General features: G+C 37.8%; 2 protein-coding genes and 1 pseudogene across 4 annotated transcripts; 2 read left to right on the forward strand and 1 right to left on the reverse strand.

Annotated features, from left to right (window-relative positions):
- The first annotated feature begins 103 nt into the window (after positions 1-103).
- Positions 104-3888, forward strand: LOC117635562. Its single transcript, XM_034369865.1, has one exon. It carries the CDS (start codon positions 686-688, stop codon positions 3551-3553), a length of 2868 nt encoding a protein of 955 aa, XP_034225756.1. The 5' UTR covers positions 104-685; the 3' UTR covers positions 3554-3888.
- A 600-nt stretch (positions 3889-4488) lies between these two features.
- Positions 4489-9183, reverse strand: LOC117636066 (dipeptidyl aminopeptidase BI). Of its 3 annotated transcripts, XM_034370505.1 has the most exons (12): positions 8794-9183; positions 8542-8720; positions 8392-8452; positions 8230-8325; positions 7997-8138; positions 7718-7918; positions 7299-7430; positions 7035-7167; positions 6261-6711; positions 5845-6061; positions 5296-5486; positions 4489-5141 (listed from the first exon to the last, which is right to left on the reverse strand). In XM_034370505.1, the coding sequence occupies exons 1-12, from the start codon at positions 9144-9146 to the stop codon at positions 4964-4966; spliced, it is 2334 nt and encodes a 777-aa protein (XP_034226396.1). In that variant the 5' UTR covers positions 9147-9183; the 3' UTR covers positions 4489-4963. The 3 variants fall into 3 exon arrangements, with proteins under 3 accessions (XP_034226396.1, XP_034226394.1, XP_034226395.1); XM_034370503.1 differs by having other exon boundaries at positions 8230-8452; XM_034370504.1 differs by having other exon boundaries at positions 6261-6679; positions 7039-7167; positions 8230-8452; positions 8794-9181.
- Positions 9184-10836: 1653 nt separating this feature from the next.
- LOC117635434 lies at positions 10837-18403 on the forward strand (annotated as a pseudogene).
- The last annotated feature ends 670 nt before the right edge of the window (positions 18404-19073 follow it).

Below are 19073 nucleotides of genomic sequence, written 5' to 3' on the forward strand. Positions count from 1 at the left end.
GAGGAAATTGGCTTCCCCGGGTCCCACCACCAGCAGAGCAAAAACCAACCTGATTATTATGGACTGATTAAAAATTGGAAAACAAATCAATAAACAACATCATTTTACGATGGGCTTGAGAAAGTCAATGTCTTTTCTCTCTGTTTGTTAACAAGGGATTGGTATGGAAGATTGTAGAGAGAGAAAAGAATTATAGATGGGTCAAAGATAGACAGAGAGATAGTGGGGTTGTCAAATCCACACTGGTATGTTTTGGATTTGCCTTACCACTCCAGAATATGAGCAAATGAGAAATTGTTGTGGTGGGTTTGCTTTGCTTCGCTATTAAATGTGCTGCAGTGACGGTTGACGTTTGGTGATGGGGGTTTCTTTTGAGTGAAGTTGTGGGTTGGTTTTGACCTGGAAATTGCTTCATTCAGTCACCGGTTTCTTTGATAGGGGTTTTTATACTTGTGTAAAGTTGCTTCCTTTGTGACAAATACTTCAATTTTACAGAAATCCAGAGTTGGGTTTCATTGATCTGGCCAAAATCTGTTCTTGCCTAAGAGGAGTTAGGATTTGGAGGTGGACCTGCTTGTGCATCCCTCTTTGATGGGCTAAAGCTAAACCCCTCGAGTTCTTTTGCTCCGAGCCAATTTGCTCTTCTGGGTTTTCTGTAATATTGGGTTACTTCACAGAAGCTTTCATGCATTTTTCATTATGGAAGTCCATATCTCAGTGTGCTGCTCTGCTCAAGGACAAGAAGAGCAGCAAAAAGAAAGATGGCTCAGATTCAAATCTTGACATTAAGAAGACGACATCAATTCTCCGGAAACTTCAAGAGAACAAGCTCAGAGAAGCTCTTGAGGAAGCTTCGGAAGATGGGTCACTCCTTAAATCCCAAGACATGGAGTCTGAGTCCATTTCCAACCAAGACGAGGGCCTTGGCCGGTCCAGATCGCTTGCTAGGCTCCATGCCCAGCGAGAATTCCTCTGCGCCACTGCTCTTGCTGCTGAGCGCATCTTCGAGTCTGAAGACACCATCCCTGACCTCCATGAAGCTTTCTCTAAGTTCCTCACTATGTACCCAAAGTACCAGTCTTCGGAGAGGATCGATCAGCTGAGGTTGGATGAGTACTCACATCTGTCTCCAAAGGTATGCCTTGACTACTGTGGATTTGGTCTTTTTTCATACCTTCAAACTCTACACTATTGGGAGTCTTCTACGTTTAGCTTGTCTGAGATAACTGCAAATTTGAGTAACCATGTTCTTTATGGTGGTGCTGAGAAAGGCACTGTGGAGCATGATATAAAAGCTAGGATAATGGATTATTTGAACATTCCTGAGAATGAGTATGGTCTTGTTTTTACCGTGAGTAGAGGGTCTGCTTTTAAATTGTTGGCTGAGTCATATCCTTTTCATACAAACAAAAAACTGTTGACCATGTTTGATTATGAGAGCCAGTCTGTGAATTGGATGGCTCAGAGTGCCAGAGAGAAAGGGGCAAAGGTATACAGTGCCTGGTTTAAGTGGCCAACCCTGAAACTCTGCTCCACTGATTTGAGAAAGCAAATGTCGATCAAGAAGAGGAGGAAGAAGGATTGTGCAACTGGTCTTTTTGTGTTTCCGGTTCAGTCTAGAGTGACCGGGGCCAAGTATTCCTACCAATGGATGGCACTGGCTCAGCAGAACAATTGGCATGTCTTGCTTGATGCTGGGTCATTGGGTCCCAAGGACATGGATTCACTTGGATTGTCCCTGTTCAGGCCTGATTTTATTGTCACATCATTTTACAAGGTTTTTGGTTATGATCCAACTGGATTTGGGTGCCTTCTGATTAAAAAATCAGTTATAGGATGCCTTCAAAATCAGTCTGGGTCTACTGGGTCTGGGATGGTGAAGATTACCCCCGAGTTCCCCTTGTATTTGAGTGATTCTGCAGATGGTCTTGACAAATTGGCTGGAATTGAAGATGATGTAGTAGTTGGAAATGGTGAGGTAACCTCTGAACCTCGCCAGGGAAAGCAGATGCCTGCCTTCTCTGGAGCATACACATCTTCTCAGGTAAGGGATGTATTTGAAACTGAGATGGATCAAGATAGCTCTGACAGAGATGCAACCAGCACCTTATTTGAAGAAGCTGAGAGTGTCTCAATTGGGGAGGTGATGAAGAGTCCAGTTTTCAGTGAAGATGAGTCATCAGACAACTCATTTTGGATTGATCTGGGTCAGAGCCCATTGGGTTCTGACCAGGCTGGCCAGATTAGCAAGCAGAAGATTGCCTCTCCTTTGCCTCCATTTTGGTTTGGCAGGAAGAATCATAAGCAAATTTCCCCAAAACCTACTTCTAGGATATATGGCAGCCCCATATTTGATGACAAAAAGGTAAACTCAAGGCTACACGATGACTCTCATGTAGTTTCATTTGATGCTGCTGTCCAATCAATTTCTCAGGAGCTGGATTGTGTCAAGGAGGTCAATGAAGAACAATTTTCAGAAGCAGCCCCCACTTTACGAAATGGTCAAATGGGTTCTGACCATCATAATGGAGAGATCCAGGAAGAATGTGGAGCTAGCAAACCCTTGTCTAATGGGTCAATGTTGAATTCTGCCACAAATGGGATTTGTCTCAAGAATTCAACTTCCACTTCTCAGCATCAGAACCTAGAAAATGGATCAACCGCTGAAAATTGCAGAGAGATAAGAGGTTGCACCATAAGAAGAGAAACTGAAGGTGAATTTAGGTTGTTAGGGAGAAGGGAGGGGAGTAAATATGTCAACGGTAGATTTTTTGGTTTAGAAGAGAATGAGGAACCAAATCGGGGAAGAAGGGTGTCCTTTAGCACGGATGATAATGGAAAAGATAATGTGAGCCATAATGTTGAGACAGGAGAAATTTCTGTGACTAGTATTGAGGATGAAGATTACTTTAGTGATGGGGAATATGGTGATGGGCAAGACTGGGACAGGAGGGAACCTGAAATAATATGCCGACATCTTGATCATGTTAATACGTTGGGTCTCAATAAAACCACTTCCCGATTGCGATTTTTGATCAATTGGCTTGTGACCTCGTTACTGCAATTGAGGTTGCCTGGTTCAGATGGAGACAGCAGAACGAATCTGGTTCACATCTATGGTCCAAAAATAAAATATGAGCGAGGTGCAGCTGTAGCTTTCAATGTGAGAGACCGAAATAGAGGGTTAATCAATCCTGAAGTTGTTCAGAAGCTGGCTGAAAAAGAAGGTATCTCTCTAGGCATTGGTTTCCTCAATCACATACGAATCCTAGATACCCCGAGACAGCAACATGGGGCTTTGAATCTTCAAGATACAACCCTGTGCAGTCCAATGGAAAATGGAAGAAATGATAGAAAAGGCGGTTTTGTAAGGGTTGAGGTTGTAACAGCTTCCTTGGGTTTTCTAACCAACTTTGAGGATGTTTACAAGTTATGGGCTTTTATGGCGAATTTTCTTGATCCAACCTTTATCAGAGAGGGTGGGCTGTCAACTGTTGATGAAGAGTCTGAGACAAAGTCAGTAACATCCGTGAACGAGTATGTTCAAAATTGAGAAAGAGTTTTCTATTTGATGTCGAAATTTATTTGTTACCACTGTCTGAGCGCCTGAGCAGATGATTTCCATGCCAGAAGGATGGAATGGCCTTAATTACTGATGTCCTGTGTTGTTTGCATTTTTTTGTTCTTCCTGAAAAAGCTCATCAATGCAGGTGGATGAATTTGTTAACCTCTGTATTCACCTCTTTCACCTTTTGAGTTCTTGTAGAGTCCTGTTTTCCAATGTTTTTTTTTCGTCTTTTGCTAGAAAGGATTCATGTAGAGATTTGAATCTTCTTGACATTGTAAACCAAAAGCAGAATTAGATTGGAAGGGTTCCCATTACTTACAGTCTGCTCTTGTACAATACAATTACATGGTATAATTTAGTTATTGTGAAAAGGAAAACTCATTGATTTTGCTCTGTTGTTTTTTCGCGTTGTCCACCAAAAAATGGACAATAAGTTTCCCCCTACAGAATTGGCAAAGAAGAAGGAATCTGATATAAATAGTATACAGATATATACATTGAATAAAATCATGTACCATTATGCATGTTCTGACTAAAGCTCTAGGGTCCATTTGTCCTTGTATAAAAAAGAAAAAAGATAAAAAAAAAAGAAGAAGAGGTCACCTAACCTGCAAATAGCATATCCCATATCATAAGGAAAATTATTTATGAATATCTAATAAAAAGAATACATACAAAATGGTCAATGGTGGTTCACTGTTTGACGACAAATGATTTTATTAAAGAAACCATTTTTGGGGAGGTAGGTAACTGGGGAAGCTAACTTCTAAAGGAAACTTTTACATGGTGGGTGGTGACAGTGATCAGTTTTGACAAATTTGGGCCGACTGAATTTGTTGTTGGCCATACTAAACTATTAGATGAAGATAGTGCCGGTCAAAGTCGCCATCAGAATCAAAAGGTGTAACGATAAATGAAAGTATTGCAATCAGAAAGCTTCTTTAAATTAATAATGTAAGATAAAGAGGATAAGGACATCTTCCTTATCCTACCTTGTATTTAATTAACCAATCTGGTACATTGACATGTAGAGTTAACAAACTAATTGATCACAACAGTTGAAAGCAACATGTACTATAATTTGAGTGTCTAATTCATGCACCAGAGCTTTGACCAAAAAAAAAAAAAATTCATGCACCAGAGAATGTTCTTCTGTATTTGGTCATTTGCATACCAAACAAGACGTTTCTTTACGTATGGAGACCTACCGTGATCAAAAGGGGGATCCAAAATGAATATAAAACCTATAGTTTTTGCCCCTGATTGGATCGTGGTTGGCAGCTGAAGGATGTAACAATTTCAAATTGATTCTGGATGTGATGCATATTTCCAACGGCTTGCTTTTGAGTTGCTGATCAACAGATTCAGTAACAGAATGGGGAGGTATAATGAAAACTATGATTCCATCACCTTTATAAGAAATGCAGACTCCAGAGCTGACTCCTTGCACTGTAGGTACCGGTTTTCCTCCACTATATCAGTTGTTAAATTAAGCAGTATCGGACGTTTTTGGTCATAAATTGTAAGCTCACGAACCCGTGCGACCCATTTTGCAGCTTCCCAAACTCCAAATCTGAAACATCTCAAACAAAAAGATCATGAACGGGGCCAACATTTTCCATTTTTCTGAGCTATCAAAAACTGCTTCTCAATCTTATGAGATACCATATTTCACATCCTTTCCCGCATAAGAGTTGAAAACTAAAAAAGTATATTTGAAAAATTACCGTGTATTGAAAGATGAGGATACCATGACAGCTGGATAAAGAACATCCTTCTGAATATTGTCATAAGGAGAATAGTCACGTATAGCGTGAAAATCAGCAATGTCCCCAGGATATCCAAACTCTTCATAGTCGGCTGCTGTAAGCGGTAAAATGGGATAGAGAAGAGTGTTCGTTGGATCTAAAAATGGAACCTGATGGACCGAGCAAATGGATTAAGTTACAAACAAAATATATATAATTCAGCACAACTATGTATTTCTTTTATCCGAAAGAAAAAACTTAGTGCCTTCTTACAGACATATACTTGCAAATGCCAGTTCCCAAGTATTAGTTTACTGTTTCTTTTGGTAAAAGAACACAAAATTAAAGTTGTTAAGAGAATAGGATGAGGTTCTCTTCATGCTGAGAATCCAAAACAATTTAGACTCCTGATTAGAAAGAACAACTCCATTGAACCAAAGCAAAGCACATCAAAACTATACAACAATAACTAAATGAGAAACCCAAAAGACACGTAAAACCCAAAAGCAGATCAAGATCCATGTTTACCTTCAAAATTGCAGCCTTAAATAAATGCGGGGATTGATTGATGGCCGAAGCAACCACGAGTCCTCCAGCACTATAACCCCAACCAGCAAGCTTGTTTTCATGCACAATTTCTTTGTCAACAAGGAAATTCGCACATGAGATATAATCTTTGATGGAATTAATCTTCTTTGTACGTCTTCCATCATGGTGCCACTTCTTACCTCCACCTCCTCCGCCTCTAGAAATATTATCCAAACAACATTGTTAGTAGGCAATCACAAGGCTCTTTAGGAAGGAGAAAAACACACGAGTTTTGCAATGCAATAGATGCAAAAATGCCCCTCAACCCCACAGAAAAAAAAAGGCATCTCCTTTACCAAGTTTAATTAGTAGGATTAAGCCAAAAATAACTTAGAAATAGATTTATGACACCAGACCTAACATCAGCATATGCAATGATCCAACCACGATCAAGAAGGCTTTTCAACTCGCTGCGCCACCGTTTGTCAAGTAGCTCACCATAAGTTCCATGGACATGAAGCAATCCAGGGTTCTGATCCTCTTTCTTGTTCTTGCGAGAGTATACAACAGTCAAGGGAAGCAAAACTCCATCATAAGAAGCGACATTATACTGTTCACAAGCATAAAACTCAGAAAGACCATTCCACAATTGATCATCATCAGAGTTGACTTCATTTGAAGGATTAGAAGTTTTTGAATTTAAGGTTTCCTCGTTGATGCTTGCTGAAGAAGCTGTTCCATACAAAACCCGTGTTCTCTCGTGAAGAATATTCTGCTGTTGAACGATATTCCACTCTCCATTTGACAGGTCATAATCAACCACAGCATCAGGCATCTGTGAAAAGTTCAGAAGATTGGGTTCATTATCTGAAATAGAGAGACAAATCAAAACTAATTTGAAGAACAATTATGAAACATCATACTTTCTGTCCTATTTAGGAGGGTGCTATCTGTGCTACAAATTCAGATAATCATGAATTCTAAACCAAGCTGGGCAGGTGATCAAAATTTTGAGATCAGTTTTTTGGGAGAGGATTACTTTACACAACCCATTTAGAAAAGGCAGCGGCTCAAATTACAGTCATGACATTTAACATTTCTCTGGTATAACGAAAAGCACATTATGAAAGCATATAGCTATGGAATAATCCTGCAGCAATCTTTAGAAGGAAGTGATCATCGTAACTCACATACCACAGGTGATGATATTGTAAAGCGCATCTTTGATGAATGGTAGTCATAATTTGGTCCAGGTGAAATTTGCGAAACATATTTTGGAAGAGGCAGGAATTGTGGGTGAAGCTCCTTTAGATGAACTGGTCCCTGATACAGCATGAGGTGAAAAATATGAGAACAATAGAATTGAAGAGCATGTTCGAAATACTTTCACATTGAAATTGTTGTTGACAATGCATTATGCACATACCCCAAAGAAGTTGGTGTTGTTAACCTACCTTCCCAGCAGGCAAAGGTAAAGTGACGGAACAAAGTCTAAAGTTTCTCCCTTCCCTTAAAGTAACTACCAAGTGTGTATGACTGAAATCAAGATCCTCAACAACCCAATCTGGGTCATCAGTAAATACACTCTGCAGTAAATAAGGGCAGTAAATTATTGTCTTGGAGTAACTATCCAGAGTAAACAAGAAAAATCAAGCAGATAAAAACAGAAATCAAACTTAAATGCTCATACTTGAAAACAAAACATTTCTACTCAAAACATCCATTTGAAAGCCATACAAGGATAAAGGACTAAAAAAGAGAAATGAGTTATAGTTGCATGCAGAGAATGACAAACAGTCAAAAGCAGAAAACTTCAAAATCCAAAAAATAAAGATTGATTAAGAAACACATAATGCACAGTTAAGCCACAGACCTCCCATGTTCTTGGACTGGAAGAAGAATCTAAATGACTACGAAGAAGATAATGGTAATCAACCGACTGGCCCTCTTTGGCAGCATCCGTAAACAGATAAAGATATCCTTGGTGATGCTCAAGTATGCCATGAGATATACCTTCACACTCCCAAACTAAGTTCACCCCGGACAATGGATCAGCTGCATTTATCAAAAAAACCTAAAAAGAAGTCACAATTACTATATCACTTGAAACAAAATGGATGCTCTGATCACAAAGTCATTTTCAAAGCAATACCTTGGAAGATGCGGTAGAGAAAGTATGTACAGTCACAAACCGGAAATCTTTGGTGTGTCGAATGTTAACATAAACATTTTCATCCGGTTCTTCTAGAATCAAAAAGTCATCATCGGTTGATCCAATCATGCTACAATATATCCTGATTGATCAAAAGCTTAAAATTAACAACATTTCATGTTGGTTTAACAAAATAACACACATAAATTGTAAAAATTTCGCAAATTACAGACCTACATGGCCTCTTGTTTTGATCAGTAACAACATAAAGCAATGCCTGACCGTCTTTAGCCCAAGCCAAGTCCGAGACACGATCTGCTTGAGGCTTACTACACAATGCACCAGAATTCAAATTCCTAACAGATAACTTAAAGAAGTCACTCTCCTTATCATACATTGTGTAAGCTATAAACCGATGATCTGGAGATACTTCTGATAACTCTTCGTAAGCATAACCTACACAAAATTAAATAGAACAAATAAATCCAAAAACAAAAAAAATCTAGCCTTTAAATTTATAAATTATTTAAAAAGTATAAATTTACCTCCGAATCTTTGGGCTTCTCGATTGTAATCAAGGAGCTTCTGCTCAATTCTCTTCCCCGAAGTGAAATCAAATCCAGCAGAAGGCGATTTATGCGAAATGAACTCGTCGTTTAAACTTGCGAGTCTGCGACAGAGCACCGGGAATTGCTTTCCTTCCTCCACACGCCGATAGTACAACCTGTCTTCACAAGTCTCAATCAGCTGAAACAACCAAAAAGGGACGAAATTGAAGCGATAATTACGGTTCTTACCACGGGCCCCAGCGAAGGGGAGGGGTGGAGAGGTCGGAGGCGAAGCGAGAGGCCATCTCGGACTGGAGCTTGCTCTGGAGGCGATCGGTGCCGGACATGGTGGCCTCGGTGTACTTCTCCTCTTGCTCCATGTACATGTCCAGGTGGCGCATCGCCACCTTGTCGTTGAGTTTCGACATCCAGCTGTACGGGTCCTCCCACGAGTGGTCGTGGAAGGTTAAGCTCTCGGGCTTCGGAGGCGGCCGTGGTGGTCTCGGCGGCGGTGATGGGCTCGCTGCCGCCTTCTGGGCCCTGTGGTGGGCCCACCGCAGGCGACGGCAGTTATGGCGTAGGGGTTTTAAGAGGTGGCGCATGGTGGTGGGGGTTAATGTGGTGGCGAGGGGTCTACATTGGGGATTTTATGTGAAGCCAAATTACGAAAATGGGTCTGTTTAGTTCGACGATGTGTCTACAAGTACAACGGTCAATTTGTAAGTTCTAATTTTATCAATTTTGCGCGCAAATGTGGGAGAATTCCTTTCCTCCAAAGGAGAATTGAGAATTTATTTAGTTTGGTATGGTTTTCACTAGGGTCCTTTTGCTTGGTTTAATTTTCTATTGAGGTCTTTACATATCACTGAAAATGACTTCAAAAAACATTTATATACACTCATAAAGTTATCCCTCTCATCGCTTGTTGGGAAAGATAAACTTATGAATTAACAATGACACCAACAAATCTCTCCATAATCATATGTTATCTTTCTATAGATAACTAGTTAATATATTCAAGGTAATTCAATATTCATAAAGTATGGTCTCAATAGAGTATGTGTGTGAAAAAATGGACTTTGAAAAAGTAAAAAATAAAAAATAGACAATAGAAACTCGGACAATGACTTAATAGTAATGGATAATGCTTTAAATTACTCTTATCGAAAAGCGAAAATCAGGGAAAAATAATTATATATATATAAAGGATTGGAGTAGATTTTTAAAGAGTATAGTCCCGCGACTATATTATTTATTAAAAAATAAAAATAAAAAGAACCCCAGTATAGCCGGGAATCTACACTGTTACAATATTTTTAAAGAGTATAGCCGAGCTGCTATACTATTTTAAATTTTTTTTTATTTTTTATAAAAAAGATACTCGTGTTTTTGTGAAAAGAGTATTGCTGTGTCGCTATACTCTGTAAATAGATTTTTTTTTTTATGTATAGCCGCGTGGCTATACCCATTGAATAGCATACCATGTACTTCTCTTTTTTACATACTTTAATTAGTTTTTATGTTTTAATAATTATTTATTTAGTAAATAATTAGTATTTAAATATTATAATATTTTTTATTCAATAATATGTGAGTATTTTGTGAATAATATATGAATTTTGTGTGTATTATTGAAAATACTAAATTCTTCATATGGGTAATAACTCAGAAAAAGTAAAAATTCAAAAGAGAACAATAGAGACTCATGTAATACCTTAATAGTAATGGATAACGCTATTTTTTATAATTAAAAAGTCCGGCGTATAGCCGCTCGGCTATACTCTTTTTTATAATAAAAAAATCCGGTGTATAGCCCAGCGGCTATACTTTAATATATAAATAAACCAAAAAAAAAAAGAAGACCCGCCCAGCACGTATTTTTGTGAAAAGCGTATAGCCACGTGGCTACACTCGTTTTTGTAAAAATATTCGGAGCATAGCCGGACGGCTAGACTATATATAAAAACCGGCTACACTCTTTTTTTAATAAAAAATCCGCAGTATAGCCGCGCGGCTATACTATTTTTAAAACAAGGACCCGCCCAGCGCTTAGCGCCTGTTTTTGTGAAAATAGTTTAGCCGCGCGGCTATATACCATAGATTATTTCAAAAGTATAGCCGCGCGGCTATACTCCATAAATAGAATATTTCATAAGTATACGAAATAGAATACTTCCTATCTTCATTATTGTAAAATATACTAACTTTATATTAAAACCAGTGAAGGTCATTAACCAAGGGTCCTTCCTCCACTACCAGTAACCCACAATTACTTTTCACAGCCCTTCTCTCCAACAAAAACCTCCAACGTCCTTCTCTCTCCAACAAAAAAGGGCTCAAACGTTCATCCTCGCAGCAGAGCCTACGCTACTTTCAACTCTCTGAAACTAAAACTGGGTTCGTGTGGAGCAGGAGAGAGGGTAAAGGCGCTGCCTTTCCAGGGACACGCTAAGCTTCTTACAAGATTTTCCTTCAGCTGGATCTTTGAGGTGGAAAGCTTGTAAGTTTTGGTCTTTTTTTTCCCCTTGCCAGCTTCATAGTCGCCCAGAAATAGAGATTCTTGGGTTTTTGTTTTTTTGTTTTCAATTAAACCGGTAGATGTCTTGTAATCTAAGAGAGAGAGAGAGAGAGAGAGAGATGAAGTGGCTGTTTAGTTTCCATGGCTGTTGCTAGGATTGGGAGAAGAAGGATAAAAATGAGAATTTCATTTATAACAAAAACCATTTATTTATTTTGAAAAGTAAGATACACGTTGTAAAATTGTGAAGTGGGTAACTGGTGATATTCAAACTTTTCCATTTACATTCTTTTCCTGGCACTAAGATATAACTTTGAAATTTGAGAACAAGCGTAAGAATTGTGTTTGTGAGTAGCAATTTGGGTTTTTTTTGCAGTGATTATACTGGATACCAATTTAATTGGACTTTACTTTTGCTCCTGTATACTTCCAATATTTCAAGTAACTATGGCTTTCTTCAGATTCTTCCACAAATTGGAGACAAAGTTTTGAAGTTCTTCTATGGCCTGCCCAACATTTTCACCTACCACTCCCCATTTTTTCAAAATCATTCTAGACAACAGTTCTAGAGACAGAAAACTTGTAAGCACCTCTCTCTCTCTCTCTCTCTCTCTCTCTCTCTCTCTCTCTCTGTAGATGGAGTTTCAATTGGTAATGCGTGTTAGATGTTTCATCTCTTAGCTACAAAAAGATCCGGAGGTAATTTATGCATTATGGTCAGTTACTTGACTTGTTTCTATTGTGCAGGGGATTCTAGAGAAATTTGTGATGGAATATGTTGATGGTCTGTCAAATCCAGTGTATCTGAAGCTCCCAAGTGGTTCAGAGTGGAAAATAGAACTTAGAAGATGGGATGGTGAGGTTTGGCTTGTCAAAGGTTGGCCAGGGTTCTCCCAAGTTTTATTCTCTAGACTTGGGTCACTGGCTAGTTTTTGGATATGAAGGGAATTCCAAATTCCGTGTTTGCATATTTGATGGAAGTTGCACAGATGTTTACTATCCATTAACAATGCCCCAGATGGAAGAAACTCAATGCGATGATGATTCTCATGATGGTTTTCGTGATGTCTCTTTTGAAGATTCTGATGAGAATTCCGTGGAAATGTTTAATTTTCCACCCTGCCAAAGGAAAACAAGGGAGAAATCTACATTGTCTTGTCCTTGGCCTCACAAGAAATACAGAAGAGTTCAAGTGGTAAAGCAGAAATCAACACCAACTTACAAAATGGGTTGCATTGTTCTAAATCAGAAGTGAAAAGAAAAGAACTTATATGATTCTATTTTATTACCTTATTGTGTTTTCTGATATTCTATTCTTTCTTATAATATCCTTTATTGTATATTTTCACATGGAGACATGATTTTCTAACCAAAAAAGGTGGTGGAGGCACATCTGGCAATCGAACTGGAAAAGCTACAGCTCTTGATAGAGCTAATGCTTTCAAATCGCAGAACACTTCTTCTTTTATTGTTTCCATGAGACCCAATTACATAAATAATTGAAGTTTGGTAAGCATTCTATAGACAACCTGCTGAGCCATTACCAATTCTCTTTACTTATATCAGTAGATTAATCATTAATATTCTCCGTCATCAAACATTTTCTGACTTTCTTTTCTTTGGTTTGCTTCTTTGTTTCAGTGGTTGCCATCCAAGTTTCACAAGCTACATCCTATTAATCATTCCTGTGAAGTCATCCTTCAAGTTTTGAATGGGAGAACTTGGTCTGTTGATTTGAACTGTGGTAAAGGAAGGACCACATTCGGGCATGGTTGAATGGACGTTGTGCGTGACAATCATCTGAAAATTGGTGATGTGTGTGTTTTTGTGTCGATTTCCAACAGCGGTATACCTTTATTTGATGTTGTCATTTTCCACTTTGGAGAAGGTTCAAAATGCACCAATGATGGGGAACAAACAGTACCTACGATGGAAGAAACTGATAATGAAGACGGTGATTCGAGTGACGATTGAAGTGATGATTTTGGTGATGATTCCAGTGACGATTCTGTTGAAATATTGGACAAGTTTCCACCCCCAAGAAAAAGAAGGGTTGTGAAAAGATCTTGAAAATCTGGTGAAAGGTCCTTAGCAATTGTTCTTTAAGACTTAATATTGTTTCTTTTTTGTGTATGCAAGTCAGTTAACCAATTGGATAAGCCAGACTCCTTCCTCTAATTGCAAGATGTATCAGTCCTTTTGTGGTTTTTTAATTTCTGCTTTCTTTCCATACCGAATTTGCTCATGAGATTATCTGCCCTATCAAACTAACAAAATCACCAACATCAACTTACACGATGTGGTTCCATTTTTTTATTAGACCAAGAAACTCTCAACCTTTTGAAATGATATTTGCGAAGTCAATCGAATGCAAAGTATTCCTTTCTGCCATTCTGTTCTTGCTTCTAATATCTTATGGTAATCTTTTTACAGGTAAAGATGTTTTCTTTCAAAAAAAGGTGGTGGAGGCACATCTAGCATGAGAACATACCAAAAACAAACACCTGGAGGATGCATCCATCGACTAAAAGTGATCATGAAGATGATTCAGTTGAAATCTTGGATGATTTTCCACCTTGCCCAAATACAGAGGAGAGTTCTCCAGCACCACTAGCTCAAAAGAAAAAGAGAACAAGTTCAAGTCGTAAAGCCAGAGCTGGCCCTGAGTTTTGTGGAGCCTAGGCCAAAATTCTAAAATGATTTCCTTTTGAACAAGCGACTCCTTTCTCTAATGGTTTTTATTTTATTTTTAGGGGCTCATCACTGTCCAAAAAAAGATCACTTAGTTTCTAGTGATTGAATTTTGGTTAGCAAAATGTGATTTTATTTTGTTTATTTTATCTAAATTTCGGTTTGTAATTCATTCTACAAGCACATGTATTTGTATTTGTACTGTCTAGCATCTGTGGTGTCTAGATTTATGCCCAGCTTAAAACATGCATGTTTTTATCTATATTGGAGATTTCACTAAAATTGGTATAAATAAATTAGGCCTAAGTGTTTTTTTTTTTTTCAAAATTAAAAGCATATGAACAATCCTGGTAAATTGGATAAATTGACCATTGATGAGTAATCGAGTTGATTGGTTGCTGTTTCTCAACTTCTATTCTTTAGGCCATGGACGCATGTTAGCAATCGATATGAATCTTTTTTAATGTATAGCCACCCGGCTAGACCCATTGAATAGGATAATCTTAATTTCTCTTTTAAAAATACTTTAATTAGTTGTTATGTTTTAATTATTGGTGAAAAATTAGTATGTAAATATTATAATAATTTTTTATTCAATAATATGTGAGTAATTTGTGAATAATATGTGAATTTTGTTGTGTATTATTGAAAATTTTGTAAAAAATAAGTGTATTGAACATGAAAAATATGTATGTACATGTACAATACAAGTATTAAACGTGAAAATGTTTAATTCTTTATACGGGTAATAACTCTATAAAAAGTAAAAACTCAAAAGGGGACAATAGAGACTCGAGTAATGACCTAATAGTAATGAATAATGCTCTAAAATACTCTTATCGATAAACAAAAATTGGGAAAAAATAATTATAAAATAAAAAAAGATCACACTATCCCAGTTTGTATGGAGTATAAATTAGTGAGTGATCCTTTAGGGAGCAATAGTATTAAACCAATCTCTCAGCATAAGTAATAATAACCCCTGTTTTGATTCATTAATAACCCCTTTTTTTGGTGGTGATTTTTGCAGAAACTATCTGCATCCTTTCGCAAGCAACATTTCTGTGCAAAAGGCGTTTGCAATATAAACCTACAGGTTTCAATGGGAGAATTTGGCCTGCTAAGTGCCAAGTCGAGACACAAGCAAGAATCTGTGGTGGATGGAGAGCATTTGTGTGAGAGAATCGTCTGAGATTAGGGAATGCATGTGTGTTTGAGCTGATAGAAAAGGGCCGTGAAGTTACATCAAAGGTTGGCATATATACCGAGCTAAAGATGCAGGCTGATGCATTAAACAACACGTAATGTGTAATGTTAGTGTAGGTTTTGTGTTGATTATGTTCCCAGCAGCTTATGTGAAACCTCTCTTAAGACATGTGATGCTATGTTCTTGGTTACTCTTATCAAACTTTAAAAAAAGGATTTTAGGAAAAATAGTTTCTTTTTCTTTCTTCCCTCCTACGCTCCACACCTTCCCCTATATACTGCCCATCATAGTTTAAATTTCCTTTATTATTATTATTATTTTTTTTTCATCTTTTGGTATTGTGGAAGGCCGAAGCCCAAACAAAAATCTCATATATGACAAGTGCCAACCTACCTCCAAAACAGAAACAAATTCAAAAAGGCAAAGCATGCTGGCATATATTGGGATCTCTAGCTAGCTTAGCAACATTTTGGTGAAAATTTTCTGCTTTGTAATTTGTAAAGCATCTCATGATCAGTTTGTGGGTTTGATTGAATCTGCCAATCTTGAATTCTGACTCCCCAAAAAAGCTGTTTGGATGATACACAAATATTTAAATCTCTACCTATAATGAAAAATCGCATCTTACATCTCCAAGCTCGCATTGGCAGATAATAAAACCTCTGCTGCATTTATTAATACTATCCTGCAATTCTGATAATAGGCTGCATTTACTAAAGCTCAATATATATATATTTATAACTTTGCCCCCCAACTCTACTCTTTATATAAGAATGGTAACCCAAAAATACGAAGACAGAAAAAGCACTGTAACTCAAAACAGAAAGAAGCAAAGAGCATTTAAACAAAGTCTCTGGTTTGTCTTGCATACTGACATATAATGGTAAAAATTTATGCTTGTAAAGCATGTTGTACGTAGTCTTCATATTGTTGGCGAGTACCTTGTTTGACACATATGGCTACAGCTGTGTGTATTCATGACTTCCAAAGACCTGTGGATCACACAGAAACATTCAAGTAACCAAATGAATATAAGATAAAATGTTTCAACAAAACTAAAACACAGAAGAAAAATATGAAATAATAAACGGTTGAGATCATATAAAAAAGATCCAATGGTGAAATGGTTTGTTCAAATATAGCATTTGAACAATTACCTCCTCCTATTGCTGCAAGCAAAGCCTGTTTCTCTCAACTCTCTCTTTTTGCAGCACAACACCTACGCTAGCTCTCAACTCTCTCCCAGCTCCAATGGGTTCATCTAGTCGACATGGCAAAGGCCTTGCCTTTCCTGTGGACTCTCGGAGCTTCTTCAAGATAGTCTTGTCAAAGGATGTTCTTGTCAGTTGAATACTTTCCTTCTTTTATTTATTCATATCACTAAGTACCTTATTGTTATATGCTAAAGCTAAACCCTATAGCTCTGGATATCTTACTCGGAGGAAGTTATTCATTTACAGAAATTTCCAGAGAGTGTTGTGACAAAGTATGGAGATTGTCTAGGAGACACTGTCTTTCTCAAGGTTCCGAATAGCGAGGTATGGCCTATAGAACTGACAAAGCGTAATGGCCAGGTTTGGTTACAACAGGGCTGGTCAAACTTCGCAGATTTTTACTCACTAGCCTTTGGCTACGTATTGCTCTTCAGCTATGAAGGGAATCACTCTCATTTCCAAGTAAGGATTTTCATGAGGTCTCCTTTGGAGATAGATTATTTCGGTTCAAGTGTTAAAGAAGAAGACAACTTAAATGGTGAGATGGATTATTCAAACTCACCCGAGTCCCCTGCCTCTCTGATGAATGCTCCAAGCTTCTTTAAGGTTGTCTTGGGAAGGACACTTCAAGATGGGAAGCTCGTAAGTTGATAACTTTGCTTCATTTTCTCAGTTTAGCTTTTAGTCTGTCAGTTTAAAGTTGAAACCTTGTGTTGATATTTCTCATCTTTTATTTTCAAGTTGCTTCATATAATGATTTCTTCATGCACCTCTCCTTATATCCATCTTGTTCTCCATTTGAAATTAACTCAAACCAGCTGCTGAATAACGTCCATTGATATTTTCATGGTTTTATTTGTTCATGTCATATGTCTTGTGTTTCTATATGCTACCCTATAAATTTGCATGCACAGCTTAAATTTGAGGGCACTATTAATTACAGGAAATTCCAATTATTCCTGTGCATACGTATAGAGATTATATGGCAGACACAGCGTACTTTGAAGTTCCAGATGGATCAATTTGGCCCATTGAATTGACTAGGCGTGATCGCGAGATTTGGTTAGGAAGGGGCTGGCCAGAATTCGCAAAGTCTTACTCCCTAGAAGATGGATGCTTCTTGGCGTTCAGCTATGCAGGGAAATGTTCCCATTTCCAGCTTCGCATTTTTAGAAAGAATACTTTAGAGATGGAGTATAACAGTTCAAGTGACGATACTGAAGGCAATTCTAACACAAGTCGTGATCAAACTGAAGGAGAAAAGAGGACGCGTGGTAGGTTCACCTAGTTTCCTTAAAGAATTTGGTTGGTATATATGGAAATTTGGTTCTGTTTGTGTGAGTGCTCATAAGGAATAATGCTTTTGGAATGTTTCTCTTTCTTTTGGGACTTGTCACGATGAAATTGAGTCTTTGGAATAATTAAACAGGTGGTGATGGAGGAAAGACTGCTTCACACAAATCATCAGAGGTTGATTTGAGAACTGCTAAACTTGAAAGTTTGAAAGGTAGAGCCCTTGCCAAAGCTAGCAGTTTCAAATACGACAATCCATTTACTGTGATCAGAATGCAACCATCATATGTTCTAAATCACTTGGTAAGCTTTGTTTATTTTATTTTTTGGTCCCCAACAACTCCATTTGTATGATGAGAGACACGAATTTGGCACAATGGACTCCTTCAAAGATCAACACATTTTGAATAATCTCTCAGCATATATGTAACTAATAACTCCCTTTTGGCTATGTTTATCTTCTCTGATGTTTTCAGAGAATCTCGCCATCCTTTGTCATGAAACATATCCTTTCAGATGGCGAATGCAATGTAACCCTACAGATTTCTGATAAGAAAACTTGGTCTGTGAGCTGCTTGATCAATGTGTACGGTTGTCGGTTATGTGCAAGATTAGATAATCATGGCTGGCAAGCATTTGTGAGGGACAATCAACTGGAAGAAGGGGATGCTTGTGTGTTTGAGTTGATAGAAAAGGCTCCTAAAATTAAACTCAGAGTTCGCATATTCCGAGATAAAGATCAAGTTTGACTGATCCCACCCACAGTAGTGCATGGAAGATTATGACTCTGTTATTATTTTCAGCTCGTGTGCAAGACCTCTCTTTAACAAGTTATATGCTTTCATCTTTTGTTGTGAACTTGTGACTGGTAACTACTTAAAAGTCTGTCTGGATGTATTTAGATGTTGATTATTACATCTCTACCCTTTTCTTGCATGTTCTTTGTTTTGTTTGGCTATAATGCTTTGTTAAGCACCTAAAAACATCTTGTCAAAATTGGCATTTTCCTCTACCATTTTTTTGCCAATGTTGTACAGCTGTATTTGGACTTCACAAAGAGCTGATGGGTGGTGTTTTTCTGCATCATGTCATGCCTCTGCTTTTCTGAAAAGTTTATGCCTTGTTTGGCACTGGTATAGTACTAGCCTCAATCTGCTCATAATGCAATATCCCGAAAACCATTTGGTGTGGTAAACAACAAAAGCATACTTGTAAAGTCACTTGGCAAGTTGGCACAGCTTTTTCTTCGATCTCCACAATTTGCTATAGTAAATATATATATATATATATATATATATATATATCCACATTTGTCTAATGAGTCCAATCCCAATTTCCTACAACCCTACAAACTTTTCCTCTTTCATGTTAAGTGTTTGTGGTTGGCAGAGCCTTCATAACTCCCTGCCACTGTACTTCACTTTAGGTGAGATGGCACACAGATGCAACTAAATGAATACAACAGAGAACAAATCCACCATAAAAATGAAGCCACAGGTCTTCATTTTGAACATACATCTCAACTCAAAGCTTTTTTTTTTAATCCCTGGAAGTCTTGTCTGTGAACATCTCATCTCAACTCAATGGCTCCTTATCTTCGCCCAAA

Source organism: Prunus dulcis, chromosome 7 (assembly GCF_902201215.1).
Source record: "Prunus dulcis chromosome 7, ALMONDv2, whole genome shotgun sequence".
In the NCBI taxonomy this organism is placed as follows: Eukaryota; Viridiplantae; Streptophyta; class Magnoliopsida; order Rosales; family Rosaceae; genus Prunus; species Prunus dulcis.